At 37.4% G+C, this 22,586-nt stretch overlaps 1 protein-coding gene across 4 annotated transcripts in view; it reads right to left on the bottom strand.

The window, feature by feature from the left end:
* Positions 1–22,586, bottom strand: part of LOC115216277 (carbohydrate sulfotransferase 10-like) — a 167,590-nt gene that overhangs the window by 17,539 nt on the left and 127,465 nt on the right. For 3 of the 4 annotated variants that reach the window (XM_036511735.1, XM_029785486.2, XM_029785480.2), the window contains exons 3-4: positions 21,187–22,140; positions 20,056–20,429 (exon numbers count right to left, since the gene is read on the bottom strand). The exons of the other annotated variant lie outside the window; for it this stretch is intronic. In XM_036511735.1, the coding sequence (XP_036367628.1) occupies positions 20,094–20,429; positions 21,187–22,140 (1,290 nt within the window). In that variant the 3' untranslated portion in view covers positions 20,056–20,093. Of the gene's footprint in view, positions 1–20,055; positions 20,430–21,186; positions 22,141–22,586 lie in introns of those variants that run through there. 4 annotated transcript variants of the gene reach the window in all.

Raw genomic sequence — 22,586 nt, 5'->3', positions numbered from 1 at the left:
TGCTAGCATGGAGAACGGACGTTAAATGATGATGATGATGATGATGATAAGTAAATAAATGGAGTTGAAGGCAGATGCTATTCAAATTCTTTTACTTTCGACATATGTTTGAACAGTTAGTTTAACTTACACTTTACTTCAATAGAGAAATCTACTTCCAAGCCTTTGAACATTCTTTCAACCAATGTATCCCTCTTTATTTGTTCTCTACTTATTATTTCTTTACCCCTTATCTTTCTAGTATCTGCCTTTGACGTCGAATCTACTAATGCTTTTTTTTAAATACTTAATAACATTCTGTTTATCATTTATGCAGTCATCGAAATTGTTATAATGTCTTGTTGTTGAGATAGGCTCTCTTTCTTTCCTGATGAGAAGATTGCATTTTACACCGTTTATTCCTTTGGAATAAAAACAATGTGGTCTTCGAGACATATGTTGAAAGTAAAAGAATTTGAATAGCATCTGCATTCAACTCCATTTATTTACTTATACTACACAAATTACTGCACATTAACCCGGAATTCCTACCTTTGAATAGGTCGCTACATCTTTGTTACTTGCGTGAATTTTGCTACCCTGGTAACTGTTTATTGAATTTTCCATGTTAATGGTAAACAAAGGATAATTCATTCATCCATTTATATATATATATCATCATCATCATCATCATCATCATTTAGCATCCGCTTTCCATGCTAGCATGGGTTGGACGGTTCAACTGGGGTCTGTGAAGCCAGAAGGCTGCATCAGGCCCAGTCTGATCTGGCAGTGTTTCTACGGCTGGATGCCCTTCCTAACATATATATATATATATATATATAATATATATATATATATTTCAACAATTGAGGGTAAAATTAATTAATTATTAATCAATTTCACCAAGTATTCAGTATGTAAAGGGACCATTTTAGGCGAATTCAAAATATTACATTATATATAAGGGCTTAGTAAAATAAATTACTTTGCCACATACTGAACTCATTAGAAATAGCAGCTAAAGAAATTTCTTTAGCTATTTCTAATACTTAAAGAAGATCTCTCTCAGATAGTGTTTGCTCAAACCAACTCACAAAGGTATGGGGGAAAAAACATTAAAAAATCAAGTGCAAAGGTTATTTGAGAACGTACGTTTCTAGATTAGTCAAATCGACATTTCTTTCGTCAGCTCAGAACTCCTTGATTCGGATTTGGGAACACTGAAAGTGGGAGCATACCCTTTTGGTTTCTTATCACCTCTAGAATTCCGCTCGAACTAAAAGTGTTATCAAATTCAAAATATGCAAGCGAAGAATTTCTGCTCTCCCCTTTCCACCAGCGTGGGTTAAAATTGACAAACACTATGTTTTATCGGTGTGAAAACCGAAGCATTAAACAGAGAGAAATGAATTATAATTTCAACAATTGAGGGTAATCTAGAAACGTACGTTCTCAAATAACCTTTGCACTTGATTTTTAATGTTTTTTCCCCATACCTTTGTGAGTTGGTTTGAGCAAACACTATCTGAGAGAGATCTTCTTAAGTATTAGAAATAGCTAAAGAAATTTCTTTAGCTGCTATTTCTAATGAGTTCAGTATGTGGCAAAGTAATTTATTTTACTAAGCCCTTATATATAATGTTATATATATATATATAATATATATATATACATACATACAAAATATATAAACATTAATAACTATAAAAGACTGGTGGGAATATTATCTGTATGGACTTCAAGGGCTAGGTTTCTATTTAGTTAGATAATTTAAGAATCAGTTATAGGTTTACTTATAGAATTATTATTTTACTGATACTGTTTTTGTACATATGGAAAATGTGGTTTCTTTGTTGTACTTTAATTAATAATGCTAGTGCTTAATCCTTCCTAGAATTAAGATTGAATAAATGTGATGATATCAGAGGTATGTTTGTTCCTAAACAACACTTATGTTAGTGTTGTTTACACTGCCGGATTGAATGGTACTGCCCATGTGTTGAAACCATAGTAATATCCATAGGGAAGCTGATGGAGGTGTGTTAGGTGGGTATGGCTCTTATTATATGTTAATTAGATCAACTGGAACACTCATCATCATAACCAATGGAGTGCCAGCTATATGTGTGTGTGTATATATATATATATATATATATATACATACATATAAATCATTATTATTATCATCATTTAAGTCCACTTTCCATGCTAGCATGGGCTGGACAGCTTGACAGGGAACCAGTGTGAAGTGCAAAACTGCATCAGGATCCAGTATCTTCTTTAGATCTTGGTGCTTTTTATGTGCCACTGGCTCTAGTAAGGTTGCTTTGAAACTTGCAAGACATAAAAGAACAGACAAAAAAAGAGAAAAGGCCTCCTCAACTAAGAGGGTGTATTTGAGAAGGGAAGGTGGAAGTGGGTAGCTGTATGCTAAATGTTTTGAAAGGCTAAAGTATGACAGAAGGACCAAGTCAGTAGAGAGCAGAGTGGGGGGATGCACCAAGAGCATAGCTGCTAGCATAAGAATAGGCTGGGCAAAGTTCAGAGAGATACTACCTCTGCTGGTAACAAAGGGCCTCTCTCTCAGAGTGAAATGCAAACTGTATGATGCCTATGTGCAAACAGCCATGCTACATGGCAGTGAAACATGGGCTGTGACTGCTGAGGACATGCGTAGGTTTGTAAGAAATGAAGCTAGTGTGCTTCACTGGATATGTATGTCAGTGTGCATGTACAACAGGGTGCAAGTGCCTTGAGAGAAAAGCCAGGCATAAGAGACATCAGATGTGGAGTGCAAAAGAGATGACTGCACTGGGATGGTCATGTGATGTGTATGGACGAGGACAGCTGTATGAAGAAGTGTCACACTGTAACAGTGGAGAGAACCTGTGAAAGAAGTAAACCCAGGAAGACATAAGACATGGTGGTGAAGCATGATCTTCGAATGTTGGGCCTCATGGAGGCAATGACAAATGAGCAAGACTTTTGGTGATATGCTGTGCTTGAGAAGACATGTCAGGCCAAGTGAGATTGTAGCCATGGCTGATGCCAGTATCATATAAATCATCATTATCATCATCATCGTTTAACGTCCGTTCTCCATGCTAGCATGGGTTGGACGGTTCGACCGGGGATCTGGGAAGCCAGAAGGCTGCACCAGGCTCCAGTCTTATCTGGCAATGTTTCTACAGCTGGATGCCCTTCCTAAAGCCAACCACTCCGTGAGTGTAGTGGGTGCTTTTTACATGCCACCTGCACAGGTGCCAGGCGAGGCTGGCAACGGCCACGGTCGGATTGGTGCATTTTACGTGCCACTGGCACGGAAGCCAGTCGAGGTGGCGCTGGCATCGCCCACGATTCGGATAGTGCTTTTTATGTACCACCAGTCCAGGGGTCCTGGCATCTGCTGGGTGCCAGTCATAGGATTGGTTCAATTTCGATTCTGATTTCGATTTCGATTTCGATTTCACTTGCCCCAACAGGTCTTCGCAAGTAAAGTGGGGTTGGCATGGGTGCCTGTCGTCGGATGAGGTTCGATATCAACTTCGCTTGCCTCAACAGGTCTTTGTGTGTCCAAGGGAGGAAAGGCATGCATAAGTGGGCTGGACTCACTTGTCCTGCCTGGTCTTCTCACGCACAGCATATTTCCAAAGGTCTCGGTTGCTGGTCATTTCCTCAGTGAGGCCTAAAGTTCGAAGGTCGTGCTTCAATGGCATGTAAAAATCACCCCTCATATGTTGGACAATATGCTGTGCTTGAGAAGACCTGTGAAGCCAAGTGAAATCATAACCATGGCCAATGCCAGTGCCAGTTGACTGGCATCTGTGCTGGTGGCACATAAAAAAGCACTAATGCTGGTGTCATATCAATGGCACCCGAGCTGGAGGCACGTAAAAAGTATCCATTGCACTCTTGGAGTGGTTGACATTAGGAAGGGCATCCAGCTGTAGAAACCATGCCAAACCAAATTGGAACTTAGTGTAGCTCCCCAGCTCACCAGTTTTCAATCAAACTGTCCAACCCATGCCAGCATGTTATTATTTATGCTTCACCATCCTCAGAACCTTCCTGTATTGGATTTTGAGTCTACAGTGTACTGTAGACTGCATGCTGGATTATACTCCTGTGTAACCTTAAGTAACATTGTATATTTGGTCTATACTTGTGAATGTATATGTAACGGGAAGGACAAATCTGCATTTTATTTAGTAAGTACATGAGTGTTCATACACACTTTCAGTGCACAAGCATGCTATCCCCAACTCTACCTCTGTGCCTTTGTTATTTAAATACCTTGATTCCATTGGATCCTGAAAATTTTATATACATATATATAAATCGAAATGTACAGTATTATGTCCAATCAGTTTCACACAAGGAGTTCAACAGTGTTAGGTAACAGTCCAATTATGTAACCCTGCACTCTTCAGGGGTAGCCGTTATGGAATGAAATACGGTGACTGCTATTTCAACATTGCAGATGAATGTTTGTTACCCCTACTGCCACAACAATAACAACGACTCTTGTGATCAAGGAATCATATATATATATATATATATATATAGAGAGAGAGAGAGAGAGAGAGAGAGAGAGAGAGAACAATCTTACTTAGAAATGGATGCGTGTGTTCCGTCATATACTATTTTAATAAATGCAACATATGCATATATATATATATACATATATGTTCGTACCTACCTCTACATGTATATATACATGCATATATGGGTACAGGACACCAAAAAAACGTCGAACACAATGAGAAACGAAAACATAAACACAAAACCAAGGAACTGGACATTTTTCTTAAACAACAAAAAATAGAGTACAGGACAAATAACACAGGGAAAATTCCCCTTCTTCAGTCGCCATGGTTTCATCTACTCTACATATGTTTTATTTATTAATATATATATATATATATATACATATATGTATGTATGTATGTATGTATGTATGTATGTATGTATGTATGTATGTATGTATGTATGTATGTATGTATATATATATCATCATCATCTTCATCATCATTGACTTTAGCATCCATTTTCCATGCTGACATGGTTTGGATGGTTTGACTGAGGGCTGGCAAGCCAGAAGGCTGCACCAGGCTCCAATGTGATCTGGCAGAGTTTCTACAGCTGAATACCCTTCCTAAGGCCAACCTCTCCAAGAGTGTAGAGGGTGCTTTTTACAATCCACTGGCACAAGGACCAGTCAGGTGGTACTGGCATCAACCACACTTGAATGGTGCTGTTTACGTGCCACTGGCATGGGACCAGTCAGCCAGCACAGGCATCAACCACGCTCAGATGGTACTTTTTACATGCCACCAGCACAGGAGCCAGTCAGGCAGCACTGGCAACGATCACACAATCAAATGGTGCTTTTTATGTGCCACCGGTACGGATACCAATCAGGTGGTACTGTCATCAGCCACAACAATGACTTCACTTGACTCAACAGGTCTTCACAAGCACAGTTTATTGCCCAATGATTGAAGGGTACTCTTAAATGGGTTGGTTTTGCTGCACTGGAATAGGCCACAGTTACAGTATCACTTGGCTTGCCACGTCATATACACACACACACACACACATACATACATACGTACTTGCATACAGGCATGCAGACACACGTACATATATACAAACAAAAATACCCTGTTGTGGATGTTGAAATTCCAATGAAGGAGCCTTGGATCTAGGTCAGAAACCGGTCCTTTCTCTATTGGCAACAAATCTTTAAATAAACTGAATAATTACATACATACACTGGGCAAAGCTCAAACTATAAAGGAAAAAGTTTTGTATCAATATTTATCACTAAATTAGAGGTGTGACTTATAAATGAGCACGACTTATACATAAGAAAACACGGTAAATCATTTCTATCAGAGAACTCCAAAACTTTTGATAAATAGTGAAAGTTAATATTAAAATAAATATAGCCATTGATTTGTCCTGTATCTAAAAATTGAAGTGTCATTCAATTCAAAAACTGACAAGCAGAAGAATCAGTACTGACTATCGTAGGTTAAATGTAAATTATTTCTTGTAAGCGTTGGTTAGTCATTTGACTGGGTGTCAAAGTTTCGGGGTTAGCTAAAAATGACTGACAAAATTATTAATCTCTTTGAGAAGAAAGACTTTAAAAAAAAGTTTTAAAAAGTTAATGGTCAATGGGAAGTAACTCATAAAAAAGCCTACAATTTTTACCTCCCCTTAGTTAAAATTGCGAGAGTGACTACACACACACATTTGGTTATAATTTTAAACATGTAATAGAGCGTCATTGAAATGATTGTTGTGACGTCATCACAAGCTGTGTATTAGATTTCTCTGATCTAAACACGTGTTAAAGATGTCAACATAGGCGGAGTTAATTATCTTTTTGCTTTAATTTTTAATTAATTCCCGTTTCAAATTGTTTAGTTAACTAGAAATTCCGTCCATCAAAAGGAAAAGATCCGTAATTTATACTTTCGGAACTCACGAACAAACATCTTGTCACGTAGAGAAATAACATCAACAACGATGCGCTCTCCATTTACTTTTCCTCATTGCGTTAATTCCTCTGACATGCATAATTAGAGCGCTGCGACCACAAATCGAAGGTACTGCTGCTCCGGAAATTGATATCCTTCACCGCATCCAGAGAAGGGTCACTCGGCTGATTGGTATACCATCACAAATGGATGCACTCCAACCTCTTGTTTCCGTTCTCACTGTCTTTTTTTTCTAACACTACTATAATAGTCTCTGTTCCTCAGATGTGACCGATCACTAAGATAACCCCACCCGCCCATCTCTTTCCACCATTCATCGCCCTTGTAGCACCCAACCTAACCACTATTCCCAGAACTTTCTGGAACCTCTTCCCTGCTCATGTCTTTCCTACAAATATTGACCTGCAACAGTTTAAATGGAACGTTAATATCAATCTCATCAGTGTCAGAAGGCCTGCAAGGGTCATGAGGTCAGCCTCTTCTTCCAAACTCAGCAAATAGAAAAAATAGTATTGCTCGGCATTGCCCACTTCCTATATTATTTTATACTCAACACAGTCACCACCAAGTTATACATTTCATGCAGGACATGCTCTACTTAAATACTACCCATTGATACAATACAATTTTTTGAGGGTACCTCTTTCAAGAACTCTAACTTTCTTCTAACTTACTTTTTTATCTTACTTTTCAGAAAAATAACGTCAGACATCAGGTTCTCTCAGTAAATGAAAAGGCGCGCTGTAGTCGTTGCCCTAAAAGTACAGTATAGTTATTCTGAGATAGCTCGATCCTGAAAGTTACTCGTTCCTTCATTGTCAATGTTCGAAAGGAGCTGGAAGCTGCTAACGGGGTTCCAACATCAGCAGCTAAATATAAAACTCATGCACTGAGCCTTGATACCATCATAACACATAACTTTATACAAAACGTCCAAGAAATAATCGATAAAAATCCCAGAAAGTCAGTCAGAGGCATTGCAAAGGAATTCAATATTTCAGAGTACACCACCAGAAGAGTTGTGCACGAGAACATCCGGTACAAGTTGTATGTGACGATGAGGGGTCAGTTTATATTGGATGTGACAAGAGATAATTGCTCGATGCATGCAAGGTGCTTGTTAAACAAGTTAAAACACAAAGGGGCTGGAATGCTTTGAGTTTCTTTTTCCGATGAGAAAAATTTCGATCAGGACCAAAAGGTAAACCGAAGGAATGTTAAGTAGTTATCCAGAGACCCGAATGAGGTTCCAACGGTTGTATATACTAAGTTCATGGCAACTGTGATGGTTCTGGGGGTCATCAGCAACGAGGCGAAAGATTAAATGTCACTATCTACACGGAGGTGTTGGGGAGAGCTGTGAGGCCCTAGATAGAGAGGGTACGCAACGGGAGACCATGCGTCTTCCAACAAGATTCTATACCATCTTATAAGGCTAGGATAACCCAAGCATGGATGCTTTCCAAGCTCCATGATCATGTTTTCCCAGACACATGGCCTCCTAACTCACAAGGCCTCAATCCACTGGACTATTATGTATGGCGTATAGTCGAGAGAAAATTCAGATCATCTGATTTGAGTACGTCAATGCTTCCGACCCCGTATTGAAGCAGTCATTGATACTAACAGTGGAGTCATTGAATGGTTGTGATGAACGGATTCTCAAGATTATTTGTACCAATTTGTTTTCAAATATAGCTTTTCTTTGATGAGTCATGCGTCTATTTTCTATATTCATATAAATGACCTCAAAGACAAAAGAAAAAAAGACTGACTCGCTCAGTACAATCGACACCTGCTACTATAACTCTTCCCTCACATAGCTCATATTCTATACAATTGCCACCAAATAATATAAAGTAACTTACAATTTATACAGCACATAAAAGGCTACTGACAGTTAACAATAAGAGATCTCACAGAGCAAGTATTCTATACAACAAACAGATGGAATATTAAATATTTTGCCCCGGTAACATATGACATCTAGTGACTAAGAAGAAAATAATTGAAGAGAGTCATGCGAAAATAGTGGAAACAAAATGAAAATAGTTTGATGAGTATCTTTTTATCATTTTTTTGTTTCATTCACTCAACTGCAATCATGATGGAACACTGCTTTGAAGTGCTTTGTCAAATAAATCGATCCCAGTACATATTTTAAGCTTAGTACTTATACGTTTCTTTTTGCCGAGCCGCAAGGTTACAGGTGCATAAACAAACCAACACCGGTAGTCAAGCTGTGATGAAGGACAAACACAAACACACGGACACACACCTATAGATATATACACATGTACATATACGACAGGTGTCTTTCAGTTTCTTATTTCTTTATTGCCCACAAGGGGCTAAGCATAGAGGGGACAAACAAGGACAGACAAACGGATTATGTCGATTACATCAACCCCAGTGCGTAACTGGTACTTATTTAATCGACCCCGAAAGGATGAAAGGCAAAGTCGACCTCGACGGAATTTGAACTCGGAACGTAAAGAAGGACGAAATGCCGCTAAGCATTTTCCTGTCGTGCTAACGATTCTTATTTCTTTATTGCCCACAACGGGTTAAACATAGAGGGGACAAACAAGGACAGATAAAGGGATTAAGTCGATTACATCGACCCCAGTGCGTAACTGGTACTTAATTTATCGGCTCCAAAAGGATGAAAGGCAAAGTCAACCTTGGCGGAATTTGAACTCGGAACATAAAGACAGACAACATACCTATTTCTTTACTACCCACAAGGGGCTAAACACAGAGAGGACAAACAAAGACAGACAAACGGATTAAGTCGATTATATCGAGCCCAGTGCACAACTAGTACTTATTTAATTGACCCTGAAAAGACGAAAGGCAAAGTCGACCTCAGCAGAATTTGAACTCGGAACGTAACGGCAAACGAAATACCTATTTCTTTATTACCCACAAGGTGTTAAACATAGAGGGGACAAACAAGGACAGACATAGGTATTAAGTCGATTGCATCGACCCCAGTGCGTAACTGGTACTTAATTTATCGACACCGAAAGGATGAAAGGCAAAGTCAACCTCGGCGGAATTTGAACTCACAACGTAATGACAGACGAAATACAGCTAAGCATTTGCCCGGCGTGCTAACGTTTCTGTCAGCTCGCCGCCTTAATAATGATGATGATGATGGTAGTGATGGTGGTGGTGGTGGTGGTGGTGCTGATGATGATGATGATGGTGGTGGTGGTGGTGGTGGTGCTGATGATGATGATGATGGTGGTGGTGGTGGTGGTGTGGTGGTGGTGGTGGTGATGATGATGATGATGATGATGATGATGATGATGATGATGATGCAGCAGCAGTACCAGGTAAATGCCCTAATGCAGTACCAGGCAGTGGCTCTCATGGCTTCTGATCTCAACTGATTGGAAGTGTTATCATATACATTGTTTTGTCTTGGTATAAAAGATGGGCTACAGCAAATATTCTGTTCAATACCACAGATTTGCTTGTCAGTTGTTCGACCTAAACCAGCTGGGCATCTTCCTTAGTGGCTGACGATATGTGCATCTCTGATCACAAGCAGATGTAGTGGGGGAGCATCATAGCCATGTGTTGAGAGGGATTCTTTGAGGTTTGAATAATTCACCTCTGGAAACATGGGTGTTTCGTTCAACATCCTTAAACAACCCTTATTCAGGGACCTTTTGAGCCGGATGGGTTACTTGACCAGAAGAAAATTCTAACTGGGCCCCACCTGCAAGGTCATGTGCTGTTTATCTTGATATAATAGCACCATGTTGCGCACATATGGTTGTGATGCATGAGCCTAGTGTACCCATACTGGGCTTCGTATATTTTACCCCAGTGTCACTTTGATGGCATGCCCTACTCTCTCACTCAATAATAATAATAATAATAATAATAATAATAATAATAATAATGATAATAACAATAATAATAGTAATAATACTTTCTTTTATTGGCCACAAGGGCCAGGCACGACAAATAGGGACAATGCAATACAAAGGACAAGTGGGATGTTGAACAATGCCGTGTATAGAATAAGTATTAAAAAAACAAATAAGAAAACAATTTAACTATAAGAATTCCCCCAAAGTAGGGAGTTCCTTACAGAGACAACCGCAAAACCCCACGCAGCTTGGTTACCCCAACTGCCAGGTGCACCTCAGCAGGCACCGCTCTCCTTAACACCTCCGGTTTACAAACGAAGCTTCAGTGTAGGCCCATTCACATGGGCCATTGTCGTCACATGCAGCTGTCTTTCACCAAATTTACTGGTGGGGCAGAACTTAACTCTCTACCTTCAATTTCTTTTTCAAGTGGAACTTGAAAAAGCCAATGAGGGCTTAGCTGAAGAAGAAAGTATCTGTCTTCAGTCCTTTCAGCCTTGTCCACCACACTACTTCTTTCGTCATAGCCACTAGACAGTGAAAAATTGCATTTCCTTCCCGGCCAAAGAAAGGAAGGCAGCGGGGCGATCTTCACGATGGGCTCGGCTGATGACCGGATCCGCCCTACACGCGATAACAGTAATAACAATAATAAGACAGTGATTCTCATGGTTTCTGATCTTAACTGCTCAATACCACAGATTTACTTGTCACTTGTTTGACCTTAACCAGTTGAGCATGTTCCTTAGTAGCTGATGAATTGTGCATCTCTGATCATCATAGCCATGTGTTGAAGAAAATTTGTTTGGGTTTGGATAATTCACCTCTGGAAACATGGGTGTCTAGTAAAACATCCTTAAACGACCCTTACTCAGGGACCTTTTGCGCGGGATGGGCTACTCGGTCTGAAGAAAATTCTAACTGGGCCCTACCTGCGAGGTCATGCGCTGTTTATCTTGATATAAGATCACCATGTCACACACATGTGGTTGTGATACATGTGCCTGGTGTACCCTTATAAGACGGGAAGTCATGATGGGTATAATGGGCTTCATATATTTTACACCAGTGTCACTTTGGTGGCATGCCCTACTCTCTCACTCAATAATAATAATAATAATAATAGATCTCTGGCTTACCATACATGCAGGAAGTGCAGAAGATTGTTTAAACTAGTACGTCACAGGTACTGAGAAGAGTTTGGGAATTTTTGTTCCACGCTCCTATTTTCTTTGTTTACTTTTTAATTTTTTTCCTTTTTCTCTCTGTCTATTTGCCCTTTTTTCTCTATCACGTGACTCTGTAAATGAACAATCTGGTGTGTTTATTTTAATTGCTTGCCAATGTATACAGTGAGTTTCTCTTCCATAGGTACCAGGAAGACACTCGGCAAGAAATGGAAACAGAATTGAAAGATGGTGATGATAATAATAACAAGAGCACTCACAGGGCGCAAACTTCCGCCAAGGCAACGCTAACGTCTTCTCAACGATTAGCCGGAGATGGTTTTTAAAATAAGAATATCTGAAATAAACTCGACTGCTCTCACAAACGAGAATACTAAAAATGAACACGGCTGCTCTCAAAAATTAGGTAAAACAACAAAAAAAAAAACCGAAAAAATAATCTAGAATCCTTCTCTGATACCAGATTGATCCCAAAATCTAATCAGTTCGTGCCAGTCATGAGGCCAATTATCCCTGAAAGTTTCATCCGAATCCATTTAGCATTTCTTGAGATATCTTGTCCACAACAAATAAACAAAGACGGGATCTTTTCAATCTGACCAGCATATTTTTTTTATTAATTTTTCTTTTAAGTAAACACTTTGAAAATTCGGAGGGGACCCAGAAGTTGTTGTTTGCAAACAGCAGCAATAATTTTCTTCAGCTGAATACACGTCATTGATTGGTTAAAATTACGACCTTAACCAGTTGAGCATGTCCCTTAGTGGCTGACGATATGTGCATCTCTGATCACGAGCAGAAGTAGTGGGGGAGCATCATAGCCATGTGTTGAGAGGGATTCTTTGGGGTTTGAATAATTCACCTCTGGAAACATGGGTGGTTCTTTCAACATCCTTAAACAACCCTTATTCAGGGACCTTTTGAGCGGGATAGGCTACTCCACCAGAAGAAAATTCTAACTGGGCCCCACCTGCAAGGTCATGCGCTGTTTACCTTGATATGAGATCACCATGTCGTGCACGTATGGTTGTGATGCATGTGCCTGGTGTACCCTTATCAGACGGGAAGTCATGATGGGTATATTGGGCTTCGTATATTTTACCCCAGTGTCACTTTGATGGCATGAACTGCTCTCTCACTCAATAATAATAATAATGGTTTCAAAGTTTGGAGAAGAGCTAGTAAATTTAGGGAGAGGTGAGGTATGCCGATTACAGTGGTGAACTGGTACCTATTAAAGCACTGGATGCGACATAGACGAATGACTTACTACTACTACTACCACTGTCTTAAAAATATATTTTAATTATAATAATGATGATTTCTTTTGTTATAATAATAGTATTGATGGATGTGTGCAAAGAAATTTTCTTGAAGGGGATTGTCAATTAAATTGTTCTATGCATCCTGGATTTGAACCTAGAATGTAATGTCACTAAATACTGCATCTGATTAATGACATATAGTGTTCTACTATTTCTGCTAATTAGTGTCATTACATGAAGTGTTATCTAAAACAGAGATAAACAAAACATTTGGCTCTACTCACTATGAAGTGTAAGAACAAGAGGAAAAAATACAGAGTTGTCTCCCTTGTATCATTTTTTTTCGTTGAAAATACTGTACAACAAAACTGAACGTTATTTCGACTACGGAGATGAGAATAAGGTTTTCTAAGATAATTTTATGCGTAGATCACAGAAATGGCAACCGTTTCTCACAGAATGACTTTAGTTTATGGTAATTCTGCTTTTTAATATTAGGGTATTTTTATAATTCAATTTTTCATTTTTCAGATTTTCAGAGAAAAAAAAGCTATAAAATACCTATAAACATTTAATTAAATCTTTAATTAGAATAAAAATTGCATTAAAATAACAAGAGGTCTGTGTAGAAATCACCCAGACAAATTGTTATAGCTGTGGTGCTGTGACATTCCAGAAGTATTCAAGAATTATTACGCCATTGGTAAAAAAAAAAACAAGCAGTATTATTTATATATTTTTGAGTGATGATAGGAGACCAAGATCAAAGTTGGGCACCACATATATGTTGCACAGCATGTACCAATGGTCTTTGGGAAAGTTAAGAAGTATGCAGTTTGGAATTCCAATGAATTGGCATGAACCACAAGACCACCATTCTGACTACTATTTCTATCTTGTAGATGTTAAAGGTGTGTTTTTTATTTTCAGTAAACTTAGCATAAATGTATCTAAATATATTTATTTTTATTCGTTACATTAAATATAGGAAATGCTATAATATAATTTATTTTCTTAACAGATATAACAACGAAGAGTGCACCGTCGGGATGTATCCGAATGTAAAATCCGCCATTCGGACTGCACCTCATTCGGCCAGCATTCCGATACCTACGGTACCTGCGAACATGGTTTTATCCGATATTAGTGAATCAGAAGAGAATTGTGAACAAGATGAGGTGTATGTGCCTGCATCAGAACAATCCGGACCGAAACCCCTTGCACAGGATGAGTTAAACGATCTTGTTCGGGATTTGAGATTAACGAAAATGCAGAGCGACTTACTGTCTTCTAGGTTAAAGAAAAGAAACTTGGAAACTCAAGATGTCAGCATCACAAAATTTCGAAATTGTCCAGATGGTTTAATAGAAAAAATTGAAATGAATGGACTCTTTGAGTATCTTGGCTTAAATTACGACCCTAGTGAGTGGTGGCTATTCTTAGACTCTTCGCTTTATAGTACTAAAGCTGTGCTACCGCACATAGGTAATAAACTTCCGTCAGTTCCTGTAGCTCATTCTGTTGCACTAAAGGAAACGTATGAAAATTTATCGTTCACATTAGGTTGTATAAGATATAATGAGTGTAAATGGCTGATTTGTGCTAACTTGAAAATTGTAGTGATTGTAATTGGCTTGTAGGCTGGGTTTACTTAGTACATGTACTTTTTGTGTCAATAGGACAGCCGTGCTTGGTAAGAGCATTATATCCGTAGTGAATAGCCATTGAGAAATGAATGAGAAATAGGTTCACATAACGTTATACGTGAACCACTGGTTCTTAAGGAGAAAATAAGTTTGCCTCCATTGCATATTAAATTAGGTCCTATCAAACAGTTTGTTAAGAAGTTAAATCTGGAAGAGCCACCATTTTTGTACTTGAAAACTAAGTTTCCCAAACTAAGCCATGAGCAAATCAAAGAAGGCGTGTTTGTCAGTCCCCAAATTCGGCAACTTTTGACAAACGATAATTTTGAAAACACCTTGAATATGTTGGAATTGGATGCATGGCAAAGTTTCAGAAACGTATGTTATGGTCTACATGGGAAGCGCAGAGCAGCCAACAATGAAGTACTTGTAGGAAAACTCATTGATTTGTACAAATCATTAGGGTGCTAAATCATAATGTCGTTAAAAGTTCGCTATTTGCATTCGCATCTAGCTTTATTTCCTTAGAATGCAGCAGACATCAGCAACAAACATTCCACCAAGACATAAGTCAAATGGAAACTCGATCTGAGGGGAAGTGGAGTCCCGCCATGCTTGCTGACTTTTGCTGGTTTCTTCAGAGAGATAGACCTGATGCTATACATAGAAAAAAACATAAATATTGTACTAAAAAACAGATGTTCTTCCTTTTATAAAAGACGCAAATAACGTATTTACTATTAATAACAACCCATTTTGCAGAAAACTCGTTTTAATTCTAGGAAAAAAATGTTATTTTCACTGAAAAATACCCATTTTCTAGCAAAAACATACCGTTTAGTGACGGCGCATTTTACGAAACACTGGAGTCATTTCATGAAAAACGGAGTTCATTTTCATATCTAGGTAAAAACTGTTCCAGAAAATTATGATTTCTCCTCTGTAGCAAAATCATTGTTGTACAGCGTAATGTTACCTTTGAAATGCTGTTTATCTTATTTTAAAACTGACGAATTGGTGGAAACTTCAAGCCATTTGCTTGAATTACTAATGACACTCGTTCCGGTTTTCTGCACTTTATGATCAAGTTCCACTGAAATCTTGTTTGCCTTTCATTCTTCGGGAGTTGATATATTCAATACACTCCGGTGATGGAGGCGATTCCCAACTTTTTTTTTCTATTTATCTGTGGATTGACAATGTACCAATCTCCAAGAACCAGCCTCCTGTAGCTGATTCTGTCCGAGAACTACGTTAGGAGTACATGTGCCCGAGAAATATCCAACCGCTTAAGCATTAGTTTTTGGAATGGTCAAGCAATGGAGCGTCCATCGTTGACATTGAATGGAAGTTCATCATTTTATCTTAGTAGTCTCTGAAATAATTTTATGTATAGTTCATATGTCGTTTTAAAGTTACATTATATTTTCACGTAATACTCTAGTCGTACTTTCAACTCTAATTAAGAAACAATTATTTATCTACATATTAATCAGTAAAGGGACTATTAACACCATTTTACTTCTAATATTGGTTTCAAATTTTGGCATAAGGCCAGAAATTTCGGTGGTGGGGTATAAGGCAATTACATCGATCCCAGTGCTCAATTGGTAATTATTTTATGGACCTCGAAAGAACGAAAAGCAAAATCGACCTCGGTGGAATTTGAACTCAGGACGTTATGCCACTAAGCATTTTGCCCGACGTACTAACGATTCTGCCAGCTCACCGTTCCTACAGTTGTAGTATATTGCTGGGATGATATAATTGCTGAAAATGACATTGCTTTGAGAATTCATTTCATCTCTGATATTTATTCTTTTATTGCCCACAAGGGGTTAAATTTCACTTGGAGAAGAGTAATCCAAAGAAATTACCGATGGTGTGCATTGAAAGATGTTAGGTACAAATTAACAAAATGGAAAGAGTTTTAAGATTTTTGGGAAGAGGAGAATTCAAAGGTTTAGAGCAGTGATTCGCAACCACCTTTTGCCTATGGACACTTTTAATTCATATTTTATTCTACTGAACCGTCATAGATATTCGATGTTTAAAAAAAAACTCTTATTATATTTTTATAATTAAATATTATAAGGAATTGTATAAAAAATAAAGTTAAAATATTTTGTGCATTGTAGAAGTATAACCAATTTATTGCTCATAAATTTTAACGACAAAATCCTATATGGACCCCGTTTGAAATTCACTGATTTAGAGCCCGGCCATTCGTGAAATGGTAGAAATACACCGGCGGGGTGGGTGAAAAATGTTAACATTCTGTAAAATCTAACAATTACTCTATGTGTGTTGATAGAATAAATTACAAGCAAATTACTAAAGAAAAATTCAAAGACAATTTCCACAACTAGTATTTTTGGCTTGTGTCTATAATAGAAATTTGGGTGTGTGGTAATTAGCTTGCTTGCCAACCACATGGTTCTGGGTTCACTCCCACCGCATGGCACCTTGGGCAAGAGTCTTCTACTATAGCCTCGAGCCGACCAAAGCCTTGTGAGTGGATTTGGTAGACGGAAACTGTAAGAAGCCCATCGTATATATGTATGTATATATATATGTATGCGTGTGTATATGTTTGTATGTCTGTGTTTACCCCCCCACCCCACCCCAACATCGCTTACAACCGATGCTGGTGTGTTTACGTCCCCGTAAGCTAGCGGTTCGGCAAAAGATACCGATAGAGTAAGTACTAGGCTTACAAAACATAAGTCCTGAGGTCGATTTGCTCGACTAAAGGCGGTGCTCCAGCATGGCCGCAGTCAAATGACTGAAACAAGTAAAAGAGTAAGAGAATAGAGAATATACGGCTGTGTATTTACAGAAATGATAAGTTACAGGATTTATTGGTTTGCAGTATGGAGTTATTTCCCTTTATGTTCTGAAATTGAAATTCGACCGAACGCAAATTTATATTTATTCTTCGTTTGGTTGGAGAGTAACTAGGACGATGAAATTCTCTATACCTCCCGGCAAATTTTTTGACTGCATAGAAAAGTAATTTTTGCGACTGTATACAAATTAATACGATATATGATTTATAATTATGGTTTAGTTTTTAGATAATGATTTTTATTGCTCAATAATATTTTCGAATAAGATTTTATATAACACTCCAAATATATATAATTCATAAAATAAGTACGAACATTTATAATCTGTCTGTCTGTCGGTCTCTCTCTCTCTCTCACGCACACACACACACACACACACACAAACACATACAATTTCTTTATTTTGGGTTTCATTCAAAGGTATCACATATACCATATATTTTTTCAAATTTTATCAATCCACAACTATAAATGGTTATATCAGAAATATTAAATTTCTAAATATCTCATAGAGATATGTACAGTGGTGGGGCGATATAATAGTTGTATACTGTCAATTTAACGTGACAGTAGGGGATTACACCACCGCTGTTTAGCCCTAGGAAGCATCGAACGCTTCCTGTCGTCTTCGACACATTTACTGTGTCCTTATTACGAAGGGGATGTATTTGGGGGTATTCGTCTCCCCTTCGTAAATATATATAAGGACACAGTAAATGTGTCAAAGTCGACAGGAAGCGTTCGATGCTTCCTAGGGCTAAACAACGGTAGTGTAATCCCCTACTGTCACGTTAAATTGACAGTATACAACTATTATAAATGGTTATAGTCTTACATAAAATAAATTCCAAACAATGTTCAATCAATTTCAATAGAATGTCGAATTAAAAGAATAGGTAGATTATCAGACGGAATGAAATACATTGTTGAGTTGTGAGGCTTTATGTTCGATGTTCAAATGCCATCGGATTTCTGCTTTGTCCATCAACTTTCTAGAGTTAAAATATATAAAAATCAACACCCATATATTCATACCTGTATTAGAAACGGCTGTTATGTTAGGTTGGCATAGACAATGGCATGCAATGTTTAAAGTCCACTGTGTTATATTTTAATGCAATATCTGTTAGAAGGTGACTTCAGCTTTGATCCTTCCAGAATTGACAAAATACAATACGTAGCCTGTCACATTCAAGGCCGATTCAGTGGAATGCGCGCGTGTATGCATGTGTGCGCACCTGTATGCGTGAGTTTGTGTCTGTATTTATATGTGTGTGTGTGTTGTGCATGTGTGTGTATACATGTGTCTGTGTACATATGTATGTGTGCGTGCGAGCATATGTGTCCGTGTTTATGTGTGTATACGTGTGAGTAATACAGTTCTATATTTAAGAGATGAGGAATTATGTACATTATTTGCATTCGACGGATATTTGTCCTTTTTTGTTGTTGTTGTTGTTAACACGTTACGGCTGATATACCCTCCAGCCTTCTTCAGGTGTCTTGGGGGAGATTTCGAACCTGGGTTCTCATTCCTAAGGAATTTTTCGATGTTGTTATTATTATTATTATTATATTATTATTATTATTGTTCAGGTCACTGCTTGGAATCGAACTCGGAATTTTAGGGTTAGTAGCTTGCCCTCTTATCCCCACGGGTATATGGCGTAGTGGTTGAGAGCGAGGGCTACTAACCCCAAGATTCCGAGTTCGATTCTACGCAGTGACCTAATAATAATAACAATAATAATAATAATAATAATAATAATAATAATACATGTCAGGTAAAAAAAAACGGAAAACGAAAAGCGGAAAATAAAAAATAAAAATAAAAAAATAAATGTAGAAAGTAAAAAAACTTAAATGAGTTATCTCCCTTAGACCTTAGATTATAAAGCTGGAAAGATATGAAGTTAATCAGATATTATCTAATTTCAAGGCTGTGTCTAAAAAGATTAACTGCAATAAGGTTAGTGTCTTCTATTTTCCTGAAATTATTTAATCAGATTTTCCATAAATCTATCATACCTATGACTGTTCAAATTTCTCAATGAGATCAATCCATCATCACGATATAATCATATAATCAGGATGCATAAGAAGTGAATACAGATTTATTAAATCTATATGATGTCTCCATGATTACAGCCGTTTCGTAGTCTTCTCAGTCTAGTATTATTTATTTCAACATTCCATATTATATATGTACATTTTACATCAATATGGATGCTAAGCATTATATGATTGTATGTCATGTAGAAATATACGTAAGAGAAACTTTCACAGATCATATATATATATATATATATAATATATATATATATATATATATATATCGGAACATCATCTTTCAACTCACTAAGTTGTATCCATGATGCTGCAGAGGTAGAATACACAAACAGACTGAAGCTGCGGTAAACAATGATGTATGTCGCTGAGAAATGTTTATCACAAGTTCGCATATGGCGTGTACCCTTGCATAGTATAAATAAAATACTTTAAAACACGTATGCGGTCGCCTGCTAGAAGTAAGAGCTATATCTCTCTCACATCATATCCAACCGTCTAAAACATGAAACAGTAGATAGACACTGTAGGGCCTGGTTTAGAAAACTAATGATGTAATCGTCTCTGGGGTGATATCTTTGATATGGGTTCCATGAAGGTGATGTAGTACTAAACAACAACAACAGCATATACACAAAAGCAAAACCATAAATACCCTCAAAATTATTAATAAATTGTGCTTCATTTTAAATGTATATATCTCAAACATTAAAATAATTAAAATTCCATGTTCGTTGATTGGCTTCGAATACATGTTTTGGCCTTGTGTCGTATCCAAATTGTAAACAGTCATCTTTTAGAAGAACCTCTAACTGATCTAAAACATCCATTGGTACTGTACTATAAGCGTAAGACATTGCTTCATTTTTGATGACTTTTAAACTTTTATCATTTTTTGAAACCAGACTGGCATCTTTAATAGTATCTAAAAATTCTTGTTTAGTTACAAATAATGTCTGGTTATTGGTAAAAGGGAAATCTAAATCCATACTGACGAATCCTCGAATCTGAGCTCTTCGCCATGTGCGGCGCAAAATCTGAAAATTTAAGAAACATGAGTATAATAAATAGAGAATATTATATTGGTTTCAAATTTTGGCAAAAGGCTAGGAATTTCGGGGAAGGGGCTAAGTCGATTACATAGACCCCTTACACTTAACTGGTGCTTATTTTATCGACCTCGTAAACATGAAAAGCAAAATCAACCTTGACGGAGTTTGAACATAGACGGACAAAATGCCGCATAGCAATTTTCCCGACGTACTAAAGGTTCTACCAGCTCACCACCCTAATAGTGCGTATATCGAAGACTACGAACATTCACAACAATATCGATTAAACATTTTTATTAAGCACAATGGCTTATATCTAACAAGAAAAAGGAGCACACATTAGAACTCCTATTTTCATACAATCATTTGTAGCAGAGTGGTCTAAGTTGAAATTGGGTTGCATCCTAGTTTTCCCGGTAGCTTAACTATTGTTACAGGGTGATCAACTCGACATAATGGCCATCTCTCTATGTAAAATGGGAATTTATTAAATAACAAAAAGTGTCGATTTTAGAGCACAGTACGAAATGAAACTGCTTGTCTTTCATGCTTTTAATGATTTTGTGTGACAGTAAACAAAGATGAAAACAGCTTACAGATGCAGCTTTTTGTGAGCTTACCTTTAGCCTATGATACTCTCGCTAATTAAAAAAGAAAGCAAACCAATTCATTACTTAATTTGTGGCGGATTATTAAGTAGGTCACTATTTTCAAATAAAGACATACAAGGCTTGTCACTTACTTGCGAGAAATCCACACATGTATTATTCTTGTTATGAAAGGCGTGGTCAACGACAACTGTAAGATCATCTCCAACTCTCTCAGTTACCATATTTTTGGCTGACATTCTATGACCTTCACCAATTTCTTCAAACATTAAATTCAAATCAGGGACAAAAGTATCGAGTTTCCCTATGATATCATACTTGATATTACAGGTACCACACAGATCATGCATCATACCAAAATGATAATTTTTTTTTACATTCTTCAGATTTGAATGGATGACATAACGCAAAAATTCTTCAAAAGTTACATCAAGAGGACATATAATACTTGAATTTTTAACCACACTTTTCCTGAAAGTTTTAATAATATAAGTACACAGGGTTTTAAACATTTGTCGTGGCATGAAAATTTTGTCGAGATAACCTGAAAAAAGGCGTGTATAAGGATCCCGAACAAAAACTACTTTCTTGTAAGCCCTCAAGACTGCGGCATTTTCTCTGGGACGAGTCGAAAGGAGATCTATTGGCAACATGTGTATTTTGGTTGGTGCTATATCATACGGACTAGAAACATTCTGATATTTCCCATTGAGAATCAACATAAGGCGTTTAAAGAATGTGCAGCCAACTTTAGGGATGTAGCAGAATACCATTTTATGTTGGTGGTTCACAAGCATCAGATAATTAAGCGGAGGGCGTCTGACACCATGTCGCTGACACTGACCATTTAGTAATTGTTTCCGTTTAAAGTTTTGCTCTCTCGTTGCGATCAATGAAAATAGCCCTGGTCTTTTTTTGGCTAAATTTCTTGAAAATTTAAGACCTTTTGATAGTAAATGTGGTGCTTTTGTTTGTTGTTTCTCCTTGATGGGATTTGTTTGAAACAATTTGCTATTAATTGTTTCCCTGAGCTTCAGTTGATATGTGTTAGAAAACTCTGTTGGAATTGTCGCCGATCCTGGAATGATCTGTTGATAGAATGAAGAGACAAAAGTAAATCCTTTTGCAATGTATAGACAGAAAAATAAATAGCACATTATCAGCACAATAGCGGAAATACACACAGACACACTTACATATACAATTTATTTGATTCTCTATAAAAATGTTTGTGGTAATCATGAGAGTATACATTTTAGATTGTAAAGGTCTTTATCTAATATATCTCCTGGGGTTAAAGAGAATTTAAAAGAAACTTTAAGCAATTTCAAAATAAATAATAACCATAAAACATGAATATAAAAGTAAAAGATAAAGAGAAAAAATATAGTTTAGAGAACTGCGCTTAATGTGTATCATCCCACTCACTTCCTTCTTCCTTTATTAGCAGACCATGCTCCATTTCAGTATATCTAAATTTCCTCTCTCTCTCTCTCTCTCTCCTCTCTCTCTCTGTTACACACACACACACACA

The sequence above is a fragment of the Octopus sinensis genome, linkage group LG1, assembly GCF_006345805.1.
Source record: "Octopus sinensis linkage group LG1, ASM634580v1, whole genome shotgun sequence".
Classification (NCBI taxonomy): Eukaryota; Metazoa; Mollusca; class Cephalopoda; order Octopoda; family Octopodidae; genus Octopus; species Octopus sinensis.
This window is presented reverse-complemented; position numbering and strand designations above follow the sequence as displayed.